The 27,064-nt window shown below is 43.9% G+C and overlaps 1 protein-coding gene across 1 annotated transcript in view; it reads left to right on the top strand.

The window, feature by feature from the left end:
* Nucleotides 1-27,064, top strand: part of GALK2 (galactokinase 2) — an 82,521-nt gene that overhangs the window by 7,905 nt on the left and 47,552 nt on the right. The window contains exons 3-4 of the mRNA XM_025210500.1: nucleotides 3,503-3,593; nucleotides 9,597-9,743. Coding sequence (XP_025066285.1) covers nucleotides 3,503-3,593; nucleotides 9,597-9,743 — 238 coding nt within the window. The remainder of the gene's footprint in view (nucleotides 1-3,502; nucleotides 3,594-9,596; nucleotides 9,744-27,064) is intronic.

The following is a 27,064-nucleotide window of genomic DNA, read 5'->3' as shown; positions in this document are numbered from 1 at the left end:
CCTGCACCCCTGCCCCCTAGCTGGAGCAGGGACAGGCAGGGACGGGGGCCTGGCCAGATGCTGGCCCCGGAAGGGAGCAGGGAAGAGGCTTATTCCCCCTCCATCCCACTGGTGCAGACCTACATTTCTCTGCTGGCTGCTCCAGCGGCAGGGGCGTGGCCAGCCCTGGCAGTAGCTTGGAGTGAATTGGCCAGGGAGGGGGTTTAATTCCCCACTCTGTCACACCAGTACAACCTGAGCCAGGGTCCGCCTGGGGCTTCCCCCTCTCTGCTACAGTGGTGGGGTCAGGCCATGGCCCCTGAGCAGAAGGGGCAGAGACAGGGGTTATTCCCTGCTCTACTCCCAGAGGACTGTAGCCGGGGTCTGCCTGCCCTGACTGCCACCAGTGCCGCTTGCTCCCTGTGCGGGCCGAGCAGTGGGATAAGCCCCTGCTTTGTTCCGTCTGCCAGAGGCCAGAGGGAAGGGGAAATAACCCCCCCCTGCCCCTTTGCCTAAGGGGCTCTGGCAGCTGGCCTCTGGCTGGGCCCCCAACCCTGCTGCTGGAGTGGAGAGGGGGCAGTGCCTGATGAGGCAGCTGCCCCCATCCTGGTGTCTGGGGAGCATGAGCCTCTTCCCAGTGTGGGGTCTGCAATCGGAGGGTCAGAGCTACAGCAGACTGCGTGGGGCGAGCGGCAACACTGGGGCTTGGAGGGGGCCAAAGCCCCCAAGTTCTTTTAGTGCTGACACTGATGCTCACCCCACATAGTCCGCAGCAGCTTTCCCTGCCCTGCTCTGCCCAGAGAGCGGCCCCACCACCAGGAAGAGGCTCGCACTCTGGGACACTGTGACAGGGGCTGCAGCCATCAGGTTCACTCCCCCCTTGCTGCGCCAGGGGCAGGGACGGGGCATGGCCAGAGGCTGGCTGGCTGGCATGGCCCCCTTAGGTGGGGGGCAGGGCAGGGAGGGGGACATTTCCCTTCTGCCTCTGGTGGAGGGGGCTTATCCCGCTGGTAGTGGTGGTCGGGGCGAGCAGACCCCACTGTGGTCCCCCCCGGTGCAGAGGAATAACCCCTCTCTACCTCCCAGCTTAAGGGAGTCATACTGGCCGGCCTCTGGCCTCGCCCAAGGAGTGGTGAAGCAGGAGTAACCCTGATGATGGCTGCACTCTGTCACGGTGTCCTGGAGTGCAAGCGAGGGGAATTAAACTCCCTCCCTGGCCAGTTCACTCCAAGCTACTGCCAGGGCTGGCCACATTTTCCCAGCACAGCTTCCCTGCAGCTGAGGGCTGCTCTTGTAACCCCCACACCCGGGCTCCTGGCCTGAGCCACTGCAGGCATGTGCCTACATTTCATGAATGTCTATTCACTTGCAAATTGGTTCAATCAAGGAAGGTTAAATTAACCTGCAAAGATTGAATCAGTTCAGGCCCTGACTTTCTGAACATCTGTCTCTAGCCTTAAAGTTCATCTCATATCTCTTGAAAGGGAATTATATTACCCTTTTTATATCCTTCCCCTCTCATAACAATCTTTAGTGCTGCTTAACAGAGATGTATTATAATTCTTTATATTAACACAGTGCCCAGGAATCCTAGACATGAGCTAGGACTAGGTGATGTACAAATACAAATAAAATGTTATTCTTCTGATGGAATCCTCCTTGGCCAGTTGTCTTCAAATTAGACATCTTGCCCCATGTACCTCCAACAGAGGCATAGCAAGCTCCTTTGGTGCACTGGGCAGAGCAGGATGGAAGTTATGCCAGTGGGGGAGTGTTGGGGAGGAGCCAAGCGGGGGCCAGAGTTTTACCTGCTATATCTGGGCTCCCTCCACCCCAGTGGCTTGGGCTGGGGAGTGGCCTCCAGTAGTAGGCTGTTTGGTGCAGGTTCCCCAGGGTTGCCAAACTGGTGTCCCCTCTTAAATTGGCACCTGTAGTTTTGTTACTCGCCGCCTCATATTTGTTAAATCTGTCCCATTTCAAATCCTTTCCCTGGTCTCTCCCCTTGTTCCCTGTATCCCATTATACCTCTTTGTCTTCACTTCCAGGATCTTACACAGCTGTCTGTTTTTTCTATTTCTACTGCCTTCCCTTGTCCCACACTAACTACCTCTTTGGCCAGGTACAGATATTATACTTTTATTGGTATAAGTGATCGGAAACCAGTCTGTACCCATAATGAAACAGAAGTTCAGCACACAAAACCAATCTATACCCATAACAGAAGTTTGGCACATGTAGACTGGTTAAAAAATGGGAGAAACTGGTTTAAGATTGGCTCCCCCCTTCCCCAGGCAAATGTGTGTTCTGTTTGCTACAGATCTAAATTATGCCGCTTACAAAAACCCGCATAGCTTAGATCAATTTCCCCTTGAGCGTTTTGAATGTTTGAACCTAGCCTTTATGTCCATCTGCCTTCATCCTCTCTTGGTCTTGCAGTCATCTGTGTTTGGAATTTCTGAGCAGACCTAGCTTGAAATCTTTTCTAAAGGAGGACATGGTCATAGATTTTAATGTATATATATTAACACAGTAGTGTCAAACTCACTTTGTGCCTCAAGCCAGATCTGAACTATGGGGCTCCTTGCAGGTTGGACTGAGTACAGGGTGTGAGGAAGCGGTGGCAGCAGTACCTCCAGCCCCAACCCAGGGCACTCAGCGGCAGCTCTAGTCTGTTGGGTGTCTCATGCCAGAGATGGAGCTACTGCCACCTCAACCCCTGTGCCACAGCAGGAGCTCCGACTCCAGCATGGGGCATGTGGCAGGGGCCAGCAGCTAGAGAGGTAGGGCCGAGGCGCTGACAACAGGAAAGGCATCCAGAGGACAACCAGGGTCTGTTGTCTTCCTGCTGCTGATCGCCATGTCCACCGAGCTCTGAGTCCCCTGGATTCAGCTGCAGGCCACTTCACTGACCACATCCCCTGCCTTCTAGTGGCCCGCTAGTAGCTCAGTGGATGGGACAGAGTGGCTTTGCAGGCCAGATTCAACCTGCAAGCTATACATTTGACTCCACTGCTTTACCATGTATCTGCGAGTGAGACTAAGATGGGATTGATTACTGCAAGCTGAGTGCTTCCAGCTAGTAGTCTAACTAGTCTTACTATTTTTGTAATCATTCATCTGATTAGGAGTCATCTTCTTTTTCAGGTGCTGAAGTTTCTACTGCAATGCTACAATATTTGGCTTGCAAATGTAAAAAGTGCATTTTGTTTGCATGTTTTAAAAGCTGTTTCCCCATGAGCTGTTTCCAACAGAATTTTTAAAAAGCCACGAACATATTTTTGTATAACTTGTTTTATAATAAGTTGGACCTATTAGCTATGCCTCTGTTTAACAAGCTTTTAGAAATTATGATCCATAAGATGGAAGTAGAGACAGAGAAATAGAAGGCAATACATAGTGTATTGGAAAAATGTTCAGGATAAAATGTTAATGCTGCAATTTCATCAGCAGGTGGCAGCAGTAAGCTATATTTTTTTAACTAACTAAATTTACTGATATTACATCTCACATTACTTTTTTGCAGGGATTTCAGTACTAGCGTTAATAACATTCAGATTAACCAAACAAAACCTCTGTGGCACAACTACTTCTTATGTGGATTGAAAGGAATTCAGGTAAAGCAAATTTGTTTAATGCACATATCCTATTGAGAGCCAATGTTTAAGATTACGATATGATTTGTATATTATAATAAATATATCATAATAAGTTTAATATGACAGTTTTACTCATATACCTCATAAATGTTTTATTACCATAATTTGTAGATTTTTAAGTAAAGTACTTCATGTTTCTTTTAAAATTTGAATTTGTTATTTGTTTTGTGTGGAAATTATTGTAAAAACACTCGACTTACACAGGCAGACAAGGTGCCTTGCGTGAATTTGATATCTTTTATTAGACCAACCCAAATAGTTGGGGAATAGTTATTAAGCAAGCTTTCGGGTTCAAAAACCCTTCGTCAGGCTAAGGAAGCTGCAGCAGTTGGTGTGTGCTCTTCCTGGACTTACATCACACTTTTGAAAAAAATATTATACAGAACAATGTCAGTGAGGTCATGGTCAAGCTCATAGTCTGTTTCTGGTTTACATTCTTCTATTTTAAAGTTAAAAGGAGACTGCAGAACATAGAAAACACACTTTAAATAGGTCTGAGGGTTTGATAAATGGAATCTAAAATGATTTTTTTTCCCCAGGGAAAGCATTTTTAAATTAAGTAATTCTCAAGAATATTGGAAACACACATGCAGGTAATGCATGAGAATTGGTAGTTATACTAACCTATTTTATTGCTCATTTAAGGCGGAAGAAATATGTAAAAGAAGTAAACTGCATAAAGCAGACATTGTACATTAGATTTAAGGGACTTTCAACTTCAATAGTCTACTATAAGTTATTAGAGATGTGTTTTTTAATGTTTTGTTTTTATTTGGGATTTTCAGAAGTTCTTATATAAACTAAAAGTAGAGCTTGGTAGGAAAGTTTCCTAATCCGATAAGAATTTTGAATTGGGATAAAAAGAATCATGAATTCTTTGTGAACTGAACATCTGAAAAAAATATTTAGATTGGGTCCATCAGAGCACTATTTTGACAATTTTGTAAGTGTAATTTTTTTTACCTTAAAAATTTTTAAAACTTAATGTGGCGTTTTGCGCCCTTCATGCCGCCCGGCCTGTCGGGGTGTAGCCCCTCCCCTCAACTCACCTGCCACAGCTTTGATGAAAAAAACAACTAGGAGACGGCTTTTTTCCCAGTGGAGATCTTCCCGGGGAGCTCTCCCAACGGCCGGCAGTACTTATGGTTGTTTGGCGCAATGTTCCACGGGGCTCTGCCTCCCCTACACCCCATCCACTCGCCAACTGGGTGGATGTCTATCAGTAATGATCTTCGGCCCTGTAGGGTGGCCTAGGGCCTGCCTTCTTGGTTGTGGTGGCTTTTCCCCCCTTCTCAGGGTTTATCTTAATTAAAAAAAAAATATTCCCCTGAGGAGAAGAGGGCTGCAGAGCTGTCTCCTCTACCCCTGCCTCCTCCAGGGGGCTCAAATGCTTCCTCCCTCGTGCTGTCTACAAGGAACTCCCCTGCCTCCTCGGCCTCCGCTTCCGCCAGGAGTTGGAGGGATGCCCCTGCTTTGCCTCCGGCAGGGGGCTTAAAGATCTCCCTGGTGTTGCCTGCGGGAGTTGCGTAGGCTGTGTCGCTCGCTTCCTGCTCTGGAGCCGCAGCACGCCAGTGAGCTGCTGGCCCATGCCCTCCTTCTCCGGCTCTCTCCCCGCCCTAGTTCCGGTGGGGCTTTTAAACTTTCCTGCAGCAGCCGGTACAGCTGCTGGGATTGGTCCAGCTGTTTCCTGTGCCGGAAACAGCTGATTAAACAGCCGGTGTAACACTGGTTCGTGTGGCTGTGGCCGCGGTTGCGGCTCCCGTTTCAGCTGCCCTGCGGGAGGTGAGTCATCCCTACCAGGGGTCTGCTCCCGGGGTACGGGGCCCACGGGATTTACTCTCTCCCCTTCAGGAGCCTGTGGTGGTGTTTCACCGCCACACTTAAATTTACTTAATTTTTTAAAAGAAAAGTAATCCTAAATGAAAAAAAATGAAGGTATTGATTTAAAAATCGTGAGAAGGGACATTTCAACACTTTCAAAGCTTTTTTCCAAATTTTTTTCAAAAGGGGAATGGGTCAAAAGCAACCTTTTCCTCTGAAGACTTCCAGAGTAGATGATTAGCTACTTTCTAATCTAACAAGTCTTTAAAAATCCTGATCAGGTCTAATAAGGAGCTTAAGTGTAATTGCTAATCAGCAGGAGCCATTCTTCTAATTCACTTACGTGATTGTGAAAAATCCTTCCCTTTTATCTTGACTGTGGCTTTTTAAAAGTGTATATGGATCAAAATGAGAGAGATTTTTACTGGGCAAAGAGGAAATATACTGCAATATACATCTACTTCTGAATTAATCTTTGACATTTCTATAGTTTAATTAGGCCTAGATTCACAGAAGGTATTTTGGGGTGCCTGTACGTGAGTGTGGAGGCTGCTCCAACGCGCTGTAATTACAGTGTGTTGGAGCAGACTCAATTAATCAAGTCTGCTGGATCATGGCAATTACTGCGCTCCAGCAGCCTCCTGTGTCTCGTGTATCAGTGTCCCCGTGTTTAAAATGGTGGTGGAGGCATTTGAACTAAAGCTCGAATGACCCCTGCTGCCATTTTTAAATGCAGGGATGCTGATACACGAGATGCGGCGGTGCTTTAAATTAGAGCGCCTCTCAGAGCCACTCAAGTGCAAATTAAAGCACCTCCCACTCACCCCCAGAGCATGTGTAAAAGTGCTTAATGTGCCTAACTACTACTTAGGCATTAGGTAAATACTTTCACGTATCTGTTTTTTTAGTGTCTTTAAAATGTGTTATACTTTACAATCATTTTCACAAAAAATATTTTTATTTCCATATAAAATTCCTAAATTACAACCCTATGTGTTTCAATCCCTACTCACTCATATTTCCAGTAAGGTGAACAGTTTCAGTTTTACATTACTCCATAAGGAAAGCATTTATTGGAATTGTATTCACTTTGCATATTTAGCCTCACTTTATTTACAGCCGTATGTTTTTTCTTGCAGCATGGATAACATTACCTCAGTGGCTCTACTTAGTTTAGAACTTGCTTTTGAGATTTGTGACTTAGGAACAAGTTTTGATACTTGATGGTTAATATGCAAAACAGGTTTATGCTGGCAGAAAGAAAGCATAAAAGTTACAGACTTTTAAGAACATGGAAAGGCAAGTATGAAGAAGGTCCAACAGGATAATCTGTTTATATTAAATTGAACATGTTATCCTTTGGGATACAACTATTGCAGAACTTGGCACAGTCCATATTCATTTTTGAAACTGGAGTAAGTTTTTTTTATTTAAACATCGCGTGATAAGTTTGCAAGTCTGATTCACATGCAAGAGAATACAGTGGATCAGTTTCTGTTTAAATACATTACTCAAGTGCTTTTTTTAAAACAAGTTTGTCTGATGTTCTTCATGAAAGGACATTGGCAGCAATAGCATTTCAATTAATAATTTGTTTGTATTTCTGGAAAGGAAATTTTTAGATAATTTATAGTGGCTATGGGACACATCCAGCAAGAACTGTTTTCTTATGTTTTTCTCAAACTCCGCCGTTGTTACCTATTGTTGGGTGTACTTTAGGAGAAGACTTAGAAATATTTTTAGATGAATTTCTTTTTAGAAATATTGGTATTTTTCTGTTTATGATGATTATTACATAGCTTATTAGCATATATCTAGCATATAGATTAGCATATAAATCTTCACTGACACAAATATATGTTATATATATTTATACCATTTATGCATGTGATATGTTGATATTTATATATATATATATATATATATATATATATATATATAACTTATTCTGAAGAACAATAGAACTGTTAAAATGAAATACCATGTTTTTATGGTGCTTTGAGATCTATGAATGAAACATGAAAAATATATCTTGTGTATATATGCACATACAAATTCATTATATTTTGACAGTGAAATATAAAAAATACTTCACTGTTATCAAAAGAAATAGAGTGAAATATATTATTAAAAGGAGAGCAGTTTCACATAAGCTCAGCCACTTGAGAATTAGGAAATGTCACTTCTAATTTGTAAAAATACTTCTATTACTCCCCACTATCATTTACTATATATGTTTGTGTGTATGTATAATATATATTAAGTAGTTAATAACAGAAAAGGCGACTCCACAGTACCGTAGATGTAGCTGAACCAATGTTATAGCCATCTTTTTTCTTTCAGATGCTAATAAATATATAGTTGTATTAGGGCTGTGCGAAGCTTTGGTTGCCAATTCAATTCAGTGGAGATTCGGCCTGATTTGGCAGCCGAATCTCCGAATCTGAATCAAATCAGGAGACCCTTTAATCTCTCCGAATCAATTCGGAGAGCTTCGGAAAGATTTGATGATTCAGACATAGACACAACTTTAAATGTTTTCTCTACATACCTCATGAATGCCAAGATGGTGGGGCGGGTGGTGCATTCCATAGAAGCATGGCGGGGTCCCCAGTGCGCTCGGCGGTGGACCCGGAAGTGGACCAGAAGCACTTTCAGTCCACTTCTGGGTCTGCTGTGCAGTGCACAGGGCCCCCCCTCCCCCACCTCAGCAACTGGTGCCTCCTGGGTCTGGGGGGGCACCCAGGGTCCCCCCATGGCCGATCGCTCAGCTGGGGAGGCGTGGGGAGGTCCCCCGCGTACTCAGCAGCAGACCCAGAAGTGGACCGGAAGTACTTTCAGTTCACTCCTGGGTCTGCCACCGAGCACGTGGGGGCCCCCTCTGTGCTCCTGTGGGACGCTCCATCCGCCCCAGCATCGCAGCATTCATGAACCATGCCTGGTACCTTGAGGTATGTAAAAAATACATTTAAAGCTGTGTCTATTGCCGAATAGCTGATTCTCCGAATCAGAATTGCATCTTCAGATTCGGGCTAATTGAATCAGGACAATGATCCGAATCAACAAATTGAATCACTGTCCCTCAAATCAGGCCAAATCCGAATCAAATACAGCCTGCTTTGCACGCCCCTAATATTTATTGTCTATATTATTCAGAGTTGGCATTCCTATTTGCTAATGCTATTTGGAAACTTGTAAAACTACCATATCACTAAAATGTACCTTAAAATTCAACAGTGTGATGATCTTCTGCACATTTCCACACAATTTGGATTACAAATACAGAATATTGGATCTGGAACAATCCTGTATCAGGAGCACCAGAATTTGGGGATAACTTAACAGAACAGTGCCTGAGTAGTAGTAAAGTGTCGGGGGGGGGAGGACCAGCAGTGCTCTGTTAGCACCTCTCTTAAGAGAGCCAAAACAGACTCTAAATATCTGGGGGGGGTTTAAAATATTAATTGAAAAAATTGGATTAACTAAAAAATAGCTGCTATCATGGCAGTCTAGCTAGCTTTCAAGACTGGGATAAAACTACCACTGTTTTAGTTTTAAACCATGTAACTTAAAAAACAAACAAACTTGTCTGCCTCAAAATTCTCCTGGGCAGGCAAAATATCAGACTTCAAGAATTCTTTGAGAGAGCGTGGGTGTTAAGATAGATCACAGATTGAAATGATCTTAAAACTTTGTGCTCACGCACTTCTCTACAAATTTTTATTAAAGGTATGTCTACGCTGCAGTCTAGGTGTTATTGCACCTCATGGAGACATATATGAGCTATATTCAATGAGCTGGCTGAGGGACCAACAGTATAGCCACAGTTACTTAGTGGAAGCTGCAAAAGCTGGGTTAATATTTGGGTGGCTGGCCTATGATGAGTCCTGTGCTTCTGCAGCTACACTGCTATCAATCCCTGAGTTAGCACAGGCTGCATTCATACCTTTGCAGTGTAAGTGTACCCGTGGTCTTGGTTTTCAAGGGCTAGAAAAAGAAAATGTTAAAACTTTAACACACCCTCTTTTTGGTGACATCAGAAATTTAAATCAGGAGAAACTCTCTTCCTAAGCATAGGATATTTGCAAATTGAAGGCTGTCTCTACTCGATGCTGAGATTGTTTGTTTTTTCATTGTTAGGAACATTTTGGTCTTAATAACCCAACTGGAATGAATTGTCTGTTAGATGGAACCATCCCACCAAGTTCTGGTCTATCTAGCTCCAGTGCCTTGGTGTGCTGTGCAGGACTCGTGACACTTACAGCTAATGGAAAGAACCTTTCAAAGGTAATTTACTGCAAACGTAAGATTGTAAACTTAAAATACTACTAAAAATTAAATATTGCTAACATCTATAAACATTAAAGGACACAATACAGTTGTTTTTGCAAAGTGTTGTTGGATTTAAACTTTAAATATTGTGCAATCCAGCAAACATCTTTGGCCAAATTTTGGCAGTATTTGAGTTTGGCAAGAAAACAGGCATACATTAAAGCTGCAAAAAGAGAACTATTGTAAGCCTGTATTTTGGCCAAATCAAGCCTCACACATGGCCATGCCTGAACCAGATGTACTCTCCACAGGCTACAATTGAGCATATATGGGCTGAAGCATGTGAACCACACCCCCTGAGCCTCTCCCCTTCCTTGAATTACTTTTCATGGCTCTAGAGCAGAGCATCTGTTGAAGGCCTGTGGAGCAGATTCTCAAAAGATTATAGGCAAGGCAAAGTAGAGATATAATTCTCTCTATGGCTTTTTTTTTAAATGAGAACATTTACAATCTAGAATTTACTCTTCAGTTTTTGTTCAAATATTGTTCCACAAAAACAAACCTAAATAATTTGTGTCCACTAATTGTTAGTAGACTGTTATTCCTCTGTTAAAACACTTCTGGAATAGTCATGTGCTCGAAGAAACCATATGGAACAATAAAATTCTTTTGGCTACAAATGTCTGGTCAAGTGAAACATTAACAGGAAGATAAAAAAAAAAAAAAAGGTCCAGATTGGGCTAAGTATTAGGTACATTTGTGCCTGTTGTCCAGTTATTGAAATATACATGTTCATATTCCACAACAGAGAGGAAATGGGCATCTGCAAGAATCCATAAAATTGACAGAGGTTGGAAAGCCTGAATTTTACTAGGCAACAGAAATCTGTAACTGGAAAACCAGAAGCAGGTGTTCGGTATTCTCAGTAATATTGCACAGCTCTTGTTCAGGAAAAATAGGATGCATCTTTGTCTGGATATGTACATAAGCTAACAATTGGTTTTACAGTTTAGTTCTACACCATGCTTGATCCTTTCTGAAGAAAGGTATGCAGGTACAAAACATTTTAGCTGTTCTAAAGAATTTTTTGTGGAGAGAAAAAAAAAGGAAGACAGTCACTGAGTATCTCTCCTGCTTGGGTATCCCATTCAACCCGGCCAGAATTGTTCCTGCTTCAGCTGTGGAAAGTTTTAAGGAAGCTAATCCAGACTCTTAAATACAGTTGAGTAAACATAGGATGGGCAAATCTGCATTTTTGTCAGGAAATCCTGCCCTCAGGAGCCAAAATTTTTGTACTTGCAGTAAAAAGTGAGCAATTAATATAGAGCAGAATTCCAAGTGGCCAGCGTAAGGGCGCACACACACACATTCCAAGCACAGTTAAGAGCATGCCAAATATATTGCGTGTTTGTTTAGATTGAGAACCACATCAGGTTGTGTTGGTCATGATATAAAAAAAACACTGCAGACCTTAGGAGGTCTGTGGCAGCAGTGCTGTCTTCTAGCACATCTTGGAAAGATCTACAGTTCAGGAAGCTCTGTAGAAGACTATACAACAACTGTGAAAACAAGAGGCTTAGTGCTGTAGGCAAGTTTATGAACCCACCATAAAAAAGTGTTGCAGCTACTAAAGTTCAGATTCTCTGTTGCTTTAAGCCCTTAGCCTGGGAAGTCTGCTGCTTCCTGGGAGCCCATATCTGACACATTGCGGAGAAGATTCCTGAATGCCTCCAGCCCACTGACCACTACCATATGCTCCTTATCCATGTGGGCACAAATGACATGGTTCGGAGCAATCCCAGCTGGGTCATGAAGCACTACAGGGATTTGGGAGCGGGGCTAAAGGGGTTGGGGGTGCCAGTGGTGTTTTCTTCGATCCTCCCAGTCTCGGGCTACAGGCTGAGGAGGGAGAGGAGGATTGAGGTAGTAAACCAAAGACTGCGGCACTGGTGTCATTGGGAAGGCTTCAGCTTCCATGACCACAGTCCGCTCTTTGGTGAGAGAGGCAGCGAGCTGCTGGGAAGGGACGGCCTCCACCTGTCTCCGCTGGGGAGGAGGCTCTTCTCAGCCAGACTGGCTGACCTGCTTTAAACTAAGCCCATCGGGGGGTGGGGGGGCAATACCACCACTCCTGGCCCGCTGAGCAACCCTTGCAAAGCCAGCAAGTCACGGCACTTAACGGAGCCTACCCCTGCCCCAGCCCTGGAATGATCTGTGGGGAAGGCGCGGACCCTTAAAGGGACACTTGCGTGCCTGTACACAAATGCCAGGAGCTTGGGGAATAAACAGGAGGAACTTGTCCTCCTGCTTAACACAAATAATTGTGATGTCATAGGGATAACGGAGACCTGGTGGGACTCCACCCATGACTGGACCACAGGTATAGATGGCTATACCCTGTACAGGAGAGATCGAGTGGACAAAAGGGGTGGAGGTGTAGCTAAGGAAAGTGACGCATGCCTGCAAGCTGATATTGGCGACCAGGGTGGATGATTGGAGACCCTCTGGGTTAAAGTCTGTGGGGAACAAGGCACAGGGGACACAATGGTGGGAGTCTATTACAGACCTCCTACCCAGGATCAAGAGCTTGACCAGGAGTTCACCAATGAATTGACTGAAGCTATACGCTCCCGGTGCATGGTTGTCATGGGAGACTTCAACTGCCCTGACATCTCGCGGGAAGAGTGCTCGGCCAAATCCGAACAGTCGCAAAGCTTTCTCTCATGTGTGGATGAGCTCTACCTGATGCAAGAAGTCGACGGGTCAACGAGAGGTAAAGTGCTGCTTGACCTGTTACTGGCTACGGGGGACAATCTAATCAGCAACCGTTGATCGAAGACAAGCTGGGTGACAGAGACCACAAGCTGATCACCTTCACCGTCCACTGTAAAGCTGGCGAGTCAGTTAGCAATACAGAAGTCCTTGACTTCAGGAAAGCTGACTTTGACAAGCTCAGGAGGCTTGTCAGTGAGGCCTTAAGGGACCACGGCCCAAAGGGGAGGGGAGTTCAGGATGAGTGGTTGCTCCTCAAGGGAGCAACCCTGGATGCACAAGCTAAGTCTATTCTGTCTTGGAGGAAAGGCATCAAAAGGGCACAGTAGCCCCCTTGGCTCTGCAGGGAGCTAGTGGACCTCCTGCATCTAAAAAGAAAGACTTATAAAGGATGGAAGACTGGATCCACCTCCAAGGAAGAATATTCTGCACTGGTCCGGACCTGCAGAGAGTGAACCAGAAAAGCCAAGGCTTCAACTGAACTCCAACTAGCTACAAGTATCAAGGACAATAAAAGGTCCTTTTTTAGATATGTTGTGAGCTGGAAGACAAGCAAAGGCAACATCGGACCCCTGCTAAACCAAATGGGACAACTGACAATTAATGCCCAGGAAAAAGCCAACTTGCTAAACGGGTACTTTGCATCGTTTTTTCACCAGTCCAAAGGGGCGCCCCTGTCCATTACAGGACAGGAATGCTTGGGTGAGGGTTATTCCTTACCCTTCATCAATGCTGACCTTGTGAAGGAACACCTTGAGAGGATGGACATCTTCAAGTCAGCTGGCCCTGACAGTTTACACCCCAGCGTACTCAAGGAGGTGGCAAGCCTCAGCCCCTGGCACAGATCTTCGAGACCTCCTGGCACTCCGAGAAATGCTCGAAGACTGGAAGAAGGCCAGTGTGGTGCCTATCTTCAAGAAAGGGAGGAAAGTGGATCTGGCAAACTATAGGCCTATCAGGCTAACCTCTATCCCAGGGAAGGTCTTAGAAAAAATTAAAGAGGCCATTCTTAACAGACTGGCTGATGACAGCATCCTGAGGGATAGCCAGCATGGGTTTGTTGCTGTTAGGTCTTGCCTGACCAATCTTATTTCCTTCTACGACCAGGTGACCTATCACCTGGACAAGGGAGAAAAGATTGATGTCGTATATCTTGACTTTAAAAAAAGCCTTCGATCTGGTATCCCATGATTACCTCTTAGCAAAACTGGTCAAATGCGGCCTCGGCTTCACCACAATCCTCTGGCTGGGGAATTGGCTCCGTGGTCGGACCCAGAGGGTGCTGGTTGATGGAAGTCAATCATCGTGGTGTCCTGTGACCACTGGGGTCCCTCAAGGCTCTGTCCTTGGGCCAACACTATTCAACATCTTCATTAATGATGCAGGCATTGGTATCAGAAGCGGACTGGCTAAGTTTGTCGACGACACCAGACTTTGGGGTAAAGCATCTGCACCTGAGGACAGGAGGGCAATCCAGGCTGACCTTGACAGGCTCAGCAAATGGGCAGATGAGAACCTGATGGTGTTTAACACCAAAAAATGCAAGGTTCTTCACCTTGGGAAGAAAAACCCACAGCATGCTTCTGGCTCGGCAGTGCTACGCTGGTTAGCACTACGGATGAAAAGGACTTGGGGGTCATGATTGACCGCAAGATGAACATGAGCCTTTAATGTGATGCTGCGGCTAGTAAAGCGAGCAAAACGCTGGCTTGCATCCATAGATGCTTCTCAAGCAAATCCCAGGACGTCATTCTCCTGTTGTACTCAGCCTTGGTGAGGCTACAGCTGGAGTACTACATCCAGTTTTGGACTCCACAATTCAAAAAGGATGTGGAGAAGCATGAGAGAGTCCAAAGGAGAGCCACACACATGATCAGATGTCAGGAAAACAGACCTTATGATGAGAGGCTGAGAGCCACGGGACTCTTCAGCCTGGAAAAGCACAGGCTCAGGGGTGATCTGTTGGCCGCCTATAAGTTTATCAGGGGTGGTCACCAGGATCTGGGGGAATGTCTGTTCACCAGAGTGCCCCAAGGGATGACAAGGTCAAACAGTCACAAACTCTTCTGTGACCATTCCAGGCTGGACATAAGGAAGAACTTGTTTACAGTCTGAACCCCCAAGGTCTGGAATAGACTGCCGCTGGAGGTGGTTCAAGCACCTACTTTGAACACCTTAAAGAGAAATGTGGATGTTTATCTTGCTGGGATCCTATGACCCCTGCTGACTTCCTGCCCCTGGGGCAAGGGGCTGGACTTGATGATCTTCCAAGGTCCCTTCCAGCCCTAATGTCTATGAAATCTATGGAAGTCTATGAAATCTATGAAACTTCTACTTGGCACAGCAGAGGGAGGGGCTTTCAGTGGGCTAGGTCACCCTTACCATAACATAATTAGATTAGTCTAGGCATGTGTGCCTTAAAAAGCCATTTGCCAACCTACTGAGATGTGCCAGGACCATTTCCCTGTATAACCCTTACAAGCATCGTGCACTGAGGCCAAATGAGGGAACATAAAGGGTAGCAGCCCTAGCTTTGCACCAGCTGTGATTTTTCCCCATGTCGGGTGAATTCTCAGCCAGCAAAAGTCAGGTGTTTTCCAGCCCTGTTACTCTGCTAGGATTAGAATACAAAGCAGTGCTCTCCATATTTGTATGTTTAATATTACTGGAAAACAAAAGGAATTCACCAAATAAAACACTGTTAACCAGTTAAAGTTGCTAATAAAGGACCTGTATATATCAAGACAGCATTGCCATAAAAAAACCCTAAAGTACGAGTAATAATAGAAACAATCTCTGAAGGTAATTTGTGTAAATTACGATATATGCCACCCACGTGGACTGTTCTGAAAAAGTTACAGGAGAAGACTGATTTTTTGCCATTTGTGATTCTTGTAAGTGTTGCAGAACCTTAAAACTAGGGTCTGCAGGAACAGTGCACTAAAACTTTTGGCCTCAAAAATCAAATTTAGCTGAATTGTAAAATATCTGTAGCCAAAATTTACCTTTTTGCTAAATGGAATACTTACCTGTTTTGCTGCTACAGTAACTATTTCACTGAGAATATTTTGAGTCATGTCCTTTTTTGATTAGTTTTAAAAAGTGGGCTGAAAGTAAAAGTACCTGAAATGTAAAGTGATTCCTGACAGTCTTACACCAGCTGTGGTCTTTAACATAAGACATTTATTTATTTCTCTAAGATTAAGAAGAGTGCAGTCATACAAACTGAAGAGTGTTTTAGGACTATATCTAGTTTTTCATATTGATTTGTGATTTAAAAAAAAATAGTATTTTTGGCACATGTTACCAATGAAAATCAGAAGAAAATACACGGTTACTAATTATTGTGCATAGAAGTCTGAAAAGAGTATTGTTTTAATTCCTTAGAATATTTTTTAAAAAACCACCACACACACAGTACCAGTCCAAGACAATACAGGCATATATATACTGCTAACCAGTTGCAGCAGTACAATATTATGCAAATAGCAAGATGAAAAATTTAGAAGACGACATTTAAAAGTGTCTGTCTTTTCTTTAGCAAGATTCCAATCTAATTCTACATAAGCATAACACAAAGAATTGTAATGTTCAGTAAAAACGTCTGATTTGAAAATTGTCATTTATGTGATTTATAAAAAAACAACCTTGTATGAAACGTTTTGGCTGGGGAAAAAAAATCGTTTTTGTAAAGGAAGTGGAATGATGTTTTTAATTGCCTCAGCTTCATGTTTTATGGTAAGAATTCGTGAGTCCAGAAGATCATTAAATACATTTGAATAATTAGATTTATTTGAATGCTCTGACCATGGTGTTGAACTGCAAATGTCAACCCTTGCTGTGCTGCAGTTTGTTAGCCCACCTCAACATTTTTTCCATTGTTTAAATCTGGGCGGCTAAATACATTTATTTATACTCTGGTATAAACTAGCCAAAAAACAAATATAGTTTCTTCAACTTAAAATTGAAACACTGAGTATCTGAAGTTGAATAGCATTTAGATATATTCTCAGAAAGAGCAATTGGAGTGGTTTGACATGCCTGCAAATACAAGGGCAAAAATTACTTTGTTTGAAGTTAGTGGTAAAACCTCCAAATATTTCAGTGGGGTAGAATCAGGCCTCATACAACACATTCATGAAAGGCCTGATCCACTGCCATTAAGTTGATGGAATGATTCCCATTGACTTCAGTGGGCACTAGATGAGGCCAAACCAAATTATGAACACAATATATTAATCTGCCCTGAGTTTCAGAAGTGCCCCGAGATTGGGTTTATAAAACTAAATACATGTCTTCACACAAATCAGATATTTGGGTGTGCAGTTATAATCATGCTGCAGTTTTTGGGTGCAAATACCTGAAGCCACTACTAAATATTTAGCCCATGTTTAGATCCTGTCTTATGCAAAGTACTTAGTACAGAATGAAGCAAAAGTAGTACAAGAAATGCTGTATTGAAACATGAAGACAATTTTTTGTGGATTTACATTTGTCCTATAGTCTGCACATACCTTCTTGTATGTTGGTGAACACACTTAGCATTCATTTTATGCAAGGGAAACATTGTAGCTCCAGAAGAATATTTAATAACAGCAACAAGAATAATAAATATAATTTGTGCGTCTAATAATGTGAAGTTAATTTCTTTTTTGATGGATCAATTCTTCATTAATTTGAAGTCAAAACAGTCATTCAGTACTGGTCATGCAATGGGATCTGCTAGAGCTGACCTCTAAATGCACGTGGCATTGAATTGCAGATTTATAATAGTTCATACTTGGGCCCTTGGTGCTTAGCTCTAGGCTATTTGCTATGGTTTTGAAGGGTTGTTATTATTATTGTTGTAGTTAGAAACATTAACAGCAGCAACAAAGGGTCTTGCTGCTAAATTCTCCTTTGAGCTTTTGCTCTTATGCTGCGGTCCCCTCTACATGTTGCAGGTATTGCACAATTAACTGGTTGATCAACTGGTTAATTGTGCAATTACCTTGAAACCAGCTACACATGCAAAATAGCCATCACACAATTAAAAGCTCCAACCAGCTATAAGATTAGACCTAAAAAAAAAATGGGTTCTAACTTCATAGCTGGTTGGTATCCAGTTTAAATTTGCATGTGTAGCAGGGTATCCCCTGTGGCTGGGAGCTCTGTCAATTGACAGGGCTCCCAGCTGTAGGGGTGCACCATGCCCAGCCGGGGCTGGGAATTCTGCAATTGCTGAGGTCTCTTAGCCCCAGCAGCTTTGGATTCTGGGTCCCAGCAGCACCCTGTAGCTGCTGGGACCCAGAGTCCGTCCCACAGCTGTAGATGATGGGGCCCTGCAATGTGCCTCCTGGCAAAGCCCCAGGGGGACAGGATCACGCAGGGGCAGTTCCCACCCCCCTCCTCCTCAGATTACCGCAGGGGTGATCCATGTGCCCTGGGGATGCAGTAAACCCCCAGGGCAAGAGGATTTTAAATCGATCCTCTGGCCCTGGGAGTTTCCTGCACCCCTGGGGCAGGGAGACCGTCACAATGGGGATCCTCCTCCTCCTCCATGGTTGTCTTTTCTCAGCTGGGATGTGAGGGACAGATATTGGGCCTACTGAAGTCAATAAGAATTTTACTCTTAGTTTAAGTGAGCTTCAAATCACTCCCAACTGCATTAGTTCTGAGCCCTATTAGTCACAAACATGGCATAATAACATGAAGTATCAAAGGTCAAAATTAATTATGTAGCAGTTCTGATTTATGAATTAAATGAATGTGGTTATCCTGGGATTAAGGTAATTTTTTTCATCTGAATGTATATTTTATAGTTGTTGGTTCAGTATTCTGCTAATTTCTGAATCCTTAGGGCATTTATAGTGAGGCACGGTGATTATTTGAGTTTAAATTAAAGTAATAATTATACACTTCCTAGTCTAGTTTTGTATAAGGTCTACTTTTGGACTAGGGTCCCAAAATATTTTGGTTTTTGTGGATCCATGTTAATGGGTGGTTTTACATTTTAGCTTTAAGGTTAAATATTCCCTTAAAATATTAGCATGAATGTTTAAGTGACTAATGAGTTTGGGGGCACCTTAAAGTTTGGGCGACCATCTGGAGCCACCTTCAAGGAGTCTTATTTTTAAAGGGTGAGTGCTTAAGCACTTTCTGAAAAACAGGCCCCTTTTGGCTGCCTGAGGTCATGAACCCCATACTGGAAATGTTTAAAAATTCACGTTACTTTAAAATAACAATGAAAAAGTGGAAGCAACAGTGATAGAAAGCTGCTTATATCAATTTTTGGAAAATTAGTGGAGGCCAACATTCACCATATTTCAGCGAAGCATATTTACTTCAGAGGGACTATATGTGGATAAGTATAAATAATAGTAAGTGAGATAAGTGTAAATAAATAATATTTATCAGCAAGAGGCTTAGGCACAGCTTATAAGTAGGGTTTATGTGAGATTTAAGAGACTAACCTTCTGAGCACAGTGAATTTCATCCTGTTGAATAAAAGCTAAGATTCTTGTGAATTAATTCTGAAAACTTCAGATAAAAATAGCAACCTCATACCTTTTTGATCATTTTCTGAGCTAAATAGCTCAGAACAAGCCTATTTAGGACACAGGACCTGATCTGAAAATTCACTGCAACCCCTCTATGGACTTTGTTGAGTTTGGATCAGAACCATAATCTCTTTTGTAATGGGAGGGTTTTGCTGGCAGTTCTACCCTTTGTTAATCTGAAGTAGGCAGACCAATGAGAATTTTGGAACACGGCCTTGTTATGTAGTTTTCAGAGCAACGTATTATATTTTCACGGAAAGTGTTAGAATAAGCAGCAGGGCTGAGGGATGCTTAAAAAAACAGAAGTTCTGTTCCATGTCAGTGTTGTTAATAGAGAACAAGAAGAAGAAATACAAACCACAGTCTACAGAAACTAAATTAAGTTTTGTGGTTAGTTTACATTAGGCACTATAAATGACATAACCAAATGGTTTGAAAATGAGAGAAAAGCACGTAGAACTCAGCATGTGCCCATTTCCCAACTTTGTCAGTCCTGTGATGCATAAGAAGTTAGAATAGCTTTGACTCTCTGATCCCAAACAGCACAGCAAGAGTTTAAAGATGCCATAAATTAGGAAAAGGAGGAAACAAATCAAATATATCCCAAGTTTACAAAGTCAGTCTGGAATCAGGAGAAATAGAACAGCTAGGTGATGGCTCCTGGGAGCATGTGCCTTGAGTATCTCCCTCAATCTCTGTCAGCTCACTGTATATAAGTAAGGTAAAAAAAATAACGGCTTTAGGATCACACAAAATAAACATAAATGTGTTGGTGCTTAGGGTTAGCCCAAAACAAAATAAAAGGCACAATGTCAAGAAAACAAAGGAGTCTGCAGTAGAGGAGTGCAGATGCAGGGGCATTTTTATACATGTAAGCACTGCAGCGATTAATTGCGTCTGCTCTGAAGTGGTGGATCTCTGGTGCAAAAAACGTGTATAAATGCTCCAGGTGCCCAATGCAGTCCTGGGGGTGCAGACAGAAGTGATAATTTTTGCCCAATCTGGCCACAGAAAGCAGACACACAAGTGCACAGCTGGAGACAGCTTAAAAAATGGCCGATTAGGTGAAAATCTGATCTCTCATTGCATGAGGTATCAGCTAAAGACATTTAAAAATGTAGAGTCTTTTGTAAGTTGTGTCTGCTGAGCTCTCAGCTGGTCACTGTTTTCAGAATGGGAGGAGGGAAAGGGAGTGGAGGGAGAACAGTGTGGGAGAACAGTGAACTTCTGTTTGGTAAGGGGTAACGAAAGTCAGAAAACTTTGCAAAAATTGTTCTGAGTTGCAGCTATCTACACTCCCTAAGCAATACTTCAGGGTATTGGTGGTTCTGTGCCAGCCCTCTACACAAGACATGAATTTCAGCTTCACAGCTTCTGGGGTGGACTTTTCAGAAGCGTTCATCATTGGCTGGTCAAGTCAGTGGTAGGAATTCCTTTGCTTTTAATGGGAGAAGGGTCATGTCAATACCTAAAAATCCTTTCTTAATTTTGAAACCCTTATGCACTAAGGAGTGGTTTCAGAATTGGACCCCTAACCACTTCCCTCTTCCTTAATCTCTTTATCCTGGACATGGGGGTAAGAGCCCTTAGCTACCTAACAAGGGGCTTTGTCAGATTGATGTGTGTATTGTGATTTGTACAGCATGTGCCAATAGTTATAGTTTGGATTACTTCCAATAAGAGTTCCATTTCATTTACATTTTAAAAATATCTGCCAAAAATCCACCTCAATGTGTTTAGCTTGGTATGGGAAAGCAAAGTTGCTTTCCTATAAATAACATGTATTTTAAGATAAGGTTAATATTAGGACTGTCAAACCTGCTAGGTCTCCTTCTTGCAACAGGAAAATAAAAGTCAACAGCTATTAACAAGTTGTTAGGGTTTACAGTATTTATTTCAAATCAGGTGGAAGCAGAGCACTTTGGAGCAGTCTGTGTGGTAATCAAAGGCCATAATCTATATAAACCAGACTGGTAATCTACTATTTAAGTAAATTAAAGGTGTCACGGTGCAGAGTCCTGCAGGATGGCCGTGATCTCCCTAAGGCCCCCTTTACCGTGCCAAGTTGACCCAATGGGCACCCTTGACTCTTGCCCGCCACGTCTTTGATGACAAAATATATTTGGGAGGCTGCCTTTTACACCCTCTTGGTCACGTCTTGCTGGACACTCAGACCCCGTGGTTTCCTGGACCCCTCGTGGGTCCCACTTTGCAATGGGTGCTTCAGGGGCACCCTAGCCTTATGGCTATGCGTGGCTCCAACCACCCCTTTACCATGCCCCAAGCCTCACAGATGGCATAGATGTTGTTCGGTCTGGGCCTTGTTTATAATCTGGCCCCCTTGTCCTCTCTGGGCCCTACCTCTTTCGATCTGCGCCCTCTCTAGTGCTAGGGCCTCCTTCTCTGGGGCTCACCACACCCACATCAGGGTATCTCATCAACATCCCCTCTCTGGGGCTTCTCAACTGCCCCCCTTTCTGGGGCTGGGGTCAGTGCACCCCAAATGCTGTGTCCTCACTGGCGCTGGGGTCCCCATGCTGCTGTGGGTCCCCTATGAGGCCTCCTCCAACCCTGAATAGCCTCACCCAAACCACCAGTGACAAACAGCAAACTAAATGCAAGCCCCTCGGCTATAACTTAAATGGAAGCCTCCCGGCTATAACAACAATCCAGCCTACCGGGAAATATGCCATCCCTCAGCTGTGTCAGATGCTGCTCCTTTAGTCAGGCTTCCCCACTCTTCCCTGAGGGAGCTCCTTCCCCCCTTGGCTGCTGGCAGGGAACTGCTAGCCTGGCCTCAGCCCCTAGGCTTTATATGGGAGCCAGGCCCTGCCCCTTCTGGTCAGCTGACCTCCTCTGGTTGCCCTGGCAACCAGCAGCTGGGCTCATAACTCACTGCTAGGGCTCTTTCCTTAGCAGTTTTCTCCCTTCTTAGGAGCAGTGCACCTAAGTGCTCTGCGACAAAAGGGCAGACAAAAATCAGGTTAAGATTGCTGTGGTTATGATGAAATCCAGATAATATCTGACAAATATTTTCCTGCTTCTGATGTAAGTAAGTTTAATTACCTTGTAAAGCACATGTGAAATACAGCTAATTGGAATGTAGCATGAAAACTCTAAGCAAATGGTAACCTTATTAATCTCTCCTTTAATGAGGACTAACTATTCTGAGCTTCAGATAGTATTCATATTTCTAAGTTTCAGCTTATCTTTCTCAATACTTTATACCCTAATATATTTGACATCAGGCAGCATGCTGTTATCATACATTAAATGTGCATAATTTGGAAGAGTAAGAACCATGGCATTAAAGTGTTTAGCAGTGAGCAAATCATGCTGCTTGCACATTCTTCCGCAAATTCCAAACGCTCCCCTGTATCTATAACTTTATTTTTCAGTATTCTGCTGAGGACCTGATCAAAAACCTCACTGAATTCGATGGAGAAGTTATAGGGGGTTTGAATAAGAACCTTGGCATTAAAGTGTTTAGTAGGGATCAAGTTATGCTACTTTCACATTTTGCTGCAAATTCCAAATACTCCTTTGTGTCTATAACTTTATTTTTCAGTATTCAACTAAGGACTCAATGAAAAAATCTCATAGAAATCAATGGAGAATTTATATGGGGTTTAGATTTGTGACTAAATTTTTTACCCTCCACTGTGCAAGTAAATGATAGAAGCCCCAATGCTTCTGACATTTTAAAATTAAACTGGACAAAACATTAGTAAACATACATTGGAGATCAATACTGAACTGGATTAAATTAACCATAGGATTTCTACATTTCTAGATTCCATGATTTTCAGGTTGTGCACACACACATACGTTCCCTCATTTGCGGAATTCAAATGATGAAGAAACTTCCTGTAGTACTTAAAGTAAAAGTTATAGAATACTCACCTAGTTTGATTGCAAAAATTATCTAAAAAATATTACCTTTTAAATGAAAAGGACACTGAATTTCTCTTCTAGAGTTTACACTTTCCCTTCACCCTTTTATTTATAAAGTGTAATATACTAACTTTGCCCAAGATGTCTTACATATAATCACCAGTAGATGCAATTTTATCCTGCCATTTTACAGATAAGGTCACTTAATTTTGTTTCACTAACAATTATTTGCCTGTCTCCTACTGTGTAATTGTCTTACTCTTTTAAGGGGTTTAATCTTCTGTGAGTTCAGTCCTTCAAAGGTTTACATGAGATTGAAAGCAATTGGTCAGTGATACAAAATATATAAAAAATGACAGTTTAGATATACAGGGACAAATTCTGTCCAGATTTGCATTCTGTCCAAACACTTTACATGGGGTGGAAATCTGAAAATTAGAGCAGTTATCTGAAAGCCTCTGTGTGAACAGGTGGACTATAAAAGGTCAGCCTTCCTGGACTTCCCAAACTTTTTTTTTAGCAGGTTGGTGTATGCTTTTATGGAAAAATCATGCAAAATGGATGGTCATCCATTCTGTTTTCATTATAGTTTAATTCCAAATCATCAAAGAGATTTAGTTGGTGTAGGTTTATCCCTGACTTTTACATGGGTTTTAAAGTAAGTTGCAGTGGTGTTCAGCTATATATGGCGCTTCTGCTCTTTTGTTATACAAGGGTAAATGTGTTGTTTATCCATGGCTTTAGTACCTAAAGACGTTTGAGACTCTGGGCCTTAGCGATTATTATCAGGACAGTAAAAGCTCTGTTATCCAGCATGAGTGAGGAATGGGGGGGTGTCAGTAATCTAAAAATGCTGGTTACCTGAGGCTGGGATTTTCAGCTGGATGGGGAACTGGGGGCAGTGGTAGTGGCCACACGTAGTGTGGGGGGTGGCAGTGGCTGCATGCAGAGCAGGGGGGAGGGGTGGTACTGGCCACATGCGAAGCGGTAGCAGCACAGGATGGTGGGTGGCAGCAGTGGCGGCTGCATGCGAGATTCCCCCCTCTGCATCCAGCCGGCCGGCTGGAAATTGCAGTTAGTTGAGTGTGCCGGTTATAAAAATGCCGGTTACCGCAGCTTTTACAGCATGAAATTAACCCCATAGACACTAAGGGAACTAAGAAAATTACTGATAAACCTACAAAGAAACATGTTGTACTGGGAATGAAGTATATTAAAATATACTCTGGGGGGTGGGGGCAGTGTATGAAGAATAAATAGGAAGCTAAACAAAATACAGCTGAGTTGAGAGTAGAGCTGAAAGTGTCCATCCATCTCAGAAAAATTCAACAATTGTTTTTAAAAATGGAAAGCAATAATATTCAGCTGGAAATCTTCTGGTGTTCACTTTTTCAAAAAAAAATCAAAACTTTCTACAGAAAAACATCTTTTTTAGGGAGAATTTCATTTAATCAAAAAACTATTTTTTGACAAAAAGCAGTTTAGGTAGAAATTTTTGACCAGCTTGCTTGTAAATCATTTAAAGAAACCCTTCCACCTAGAAATAACTGCACATGTTTCAGAAAAACATGAAACTCCCTTTTATTAGACTACAGTGTGTTTCCATTGGCATGATTTCTCAGGGTAGACTTCTGCATGCTGCCTATATTGGATAGGAAATAAGTGGCTTGAAGATAAAACCATTTTAAGTTGCAGCAATTTATTTCCATGTAACCCAAGATTGATTTGCTGCTTATCAGGAATAACTTTAAATTGCCATAAACAAAAAACAGGGGTATTCTGTAGAACTTGAAGATCAAAGGCTAGTGCAGGTCTGCACACGTGAGCCTACAAATGTGTAATCATTGATGCCTGCAAGAGAACAAATGCTGGTAAGAAATTAGTAGTATTAGGATGCTGGGGAGGGAATAGAATAGTCTGAGGTGTATGGCTTTGACTGTGCCTGGTTTCTGTACCTTTCACCAAATTTTCCAGCTACTGACATCTGAAAATCCAGTTTTAGTTCTGAAATGCGTGAGAATCAGCAGCTTGCTCAAATTGCTTATTTCTTCACATCTTTCATAAAAATACAGACTTTTTTGCACGGCATTAGGCAAGAGAATGAATTTTCTGAGCTGAGATTCTGTTCTTGATAATGTTGTTTTGAACTGTTCTAATTAGGCGTATTTCTGACTAAATGTTGTTGTATTTTCTTTCTGTTGTATAAACAAAAAATTCTAAACATAATGTATTGTATAACTCACTGATACTAAACATCCCCCAGACTCAAGCACTGCCAATCTGGTGTGCCTGCATGCCAGGAGATACTCAAGTCTTGATTGCGTTTGCATTTATCATGTTGAGGCTAGAGTTGGAGAACTGTAATATTTGAGGTTCCTGCTTGACAGACTGGTGATGGGAGCTAGTTGTTATGTGAAACTAGTATTTTCAGCCTCTGCAAGCTGGAGGAAGAGAAGGGCTGGCAGATGGTGGTAGTGATAATGGATGGTAGGCTTAGAGGTGATGAAGCAGAAGGGGAAGGAAGACACCTGAGGATTTCAGCTGACGTTTTTCTTGTCAGGATCATATGACGTGAGAGGTGGAAGGATGTAAGGGAAGAACCACAAACAAAGTACAAATCACCTTTGGCTTTCCTCCTGTATTGAGGACCTCACCCACTTGGTGCGGAGCATTACCACGGCTCTAGTCACTGCTGGAGCTGCTGTTTTACTGTACATATAGCAGTGGTCACCAGTCAGTTGACTGCAATTGACTGGTTGATTGCAGAGCCTCTGGCAGTCAATCTGAGGCTGGGGGTGCTCAGCACACACATGCACGCACACACATGCCCTCCTCCCCCCCCCATCCCAGCAGGTCAGTCTGTGGGGAAGGGGTGGTGGCCAGATTGAGGCCCCCCCCCCTCCCCCCCCGGTGAGGGTGGGAATGCAGCACAGGCAGAAGCAGGGGCTGACGTGAGTGGGGCCCTGGCTGGGCTGGGTGGTGGGAGGATCAGAGCCTGGGCCGCTCATCCAGGAGCATGGGGGGCTCCCACCACTGTGCACACCTCGGTGAAGGCCCAGGGGTATATACGGGATGGAGGCAGCTGCTGCTGCGCGCTGTGCTTCTGCCCCGAGCCCCGATGTAGCTGCCCTGGGAGCGGCGGGACACGTGGCATCGTGCTACTCCCAGGCCAGCTGCAGCGCGACTTGGGGTACAAAGCATGGTGGGAGCCCCCCCATGCACCTGGATGAGACACCCAGGCTCTGATCCTCCCACCACCCGGCCTGGCTGGGGCCCCACTCATCCCTGCCCCTACCTTGGCCCCACTCCCTCTCTCACTGCGGGGGTGGTGAGATCACTTTTTTAATTGAAGCGCAACCCAGGATCTACTGTGTGGGGCTTGGCCCCATGTGGAGCACTGCAGGGGCAGTCACAGACTGCACTGGCTGGGTGAGCTCTGCTGCACATACCCCCTGCCCCCCCCCCTTCACCCCTAGTAGGGTCCCAGGACCTAGCACCCAGGCAGTGCCCCCCATACCCAGCATACCCGCCCATGCACACTAGGCCTGTGCAAAGCAGCAAGAATTCGATTGGGCTTCGGATTCGGAGGGACAGCGATTCACTTTGTCCGACTCGGATTCGGTGATTTGGCCATTGAATCGGGCTGAATCTCCTCTGAATTGAACAGGCAGTGGTGGCAGTGTTGGCGATGAGCTGGGCCCCGCCCCATGGCTGCCCTGCCTGGCTCTAGCATCCCAGCACTTAAAAAAAAAAAAGCCCTGCACTCACTGGCTGCAGCAGTAGCAATCAGGGCCTTTGGGGGCTCATGGCAGAGCCCCCCTGCACAGCAAGGGCAGTGGAGATTGGCCTTCACTGCCCGGCACCTGCATGGCAGCTGTCGCATCACACAGGTGCAGCATGGCTTGCAAGGGCGCCATGGGGCTCCGCGCACTGTCCGGGAGTTGGAGCCACTTGGACTGAGTGCTGCTGGGCTCTGGGTGACTGCTGGAGCTGTCCCAGCTCTGGGACAGCACATGGTGCCTTGCCAAGCCATGTTGCACCTGCGCAATGAGACAGCTGCCTTGTGGGTGCCAGGTGGGGTGGGGGCGATCCCTGCTGCATGGGAGGGCTATTCCACAAGCCCCCAGAGGG

The sequence above is a fragment of the Alligator sinensis genome, unplaced genomic scaffold (assembly GCF_000455745.1).
Source record: "Alligator sinensis unplaced genomic scaffold, ASM45574v1 scaffold814_1, whole genome shotgun sequence".
Lineage (NCBI taxonomy): Eukaryota > Metazoa > Chordata > Crocodylia > Alligatoridae > Alligator > Alligator sinensis.
This window is presented reverse-complemented; position numbering and strand designations above follow the sequence as displayed.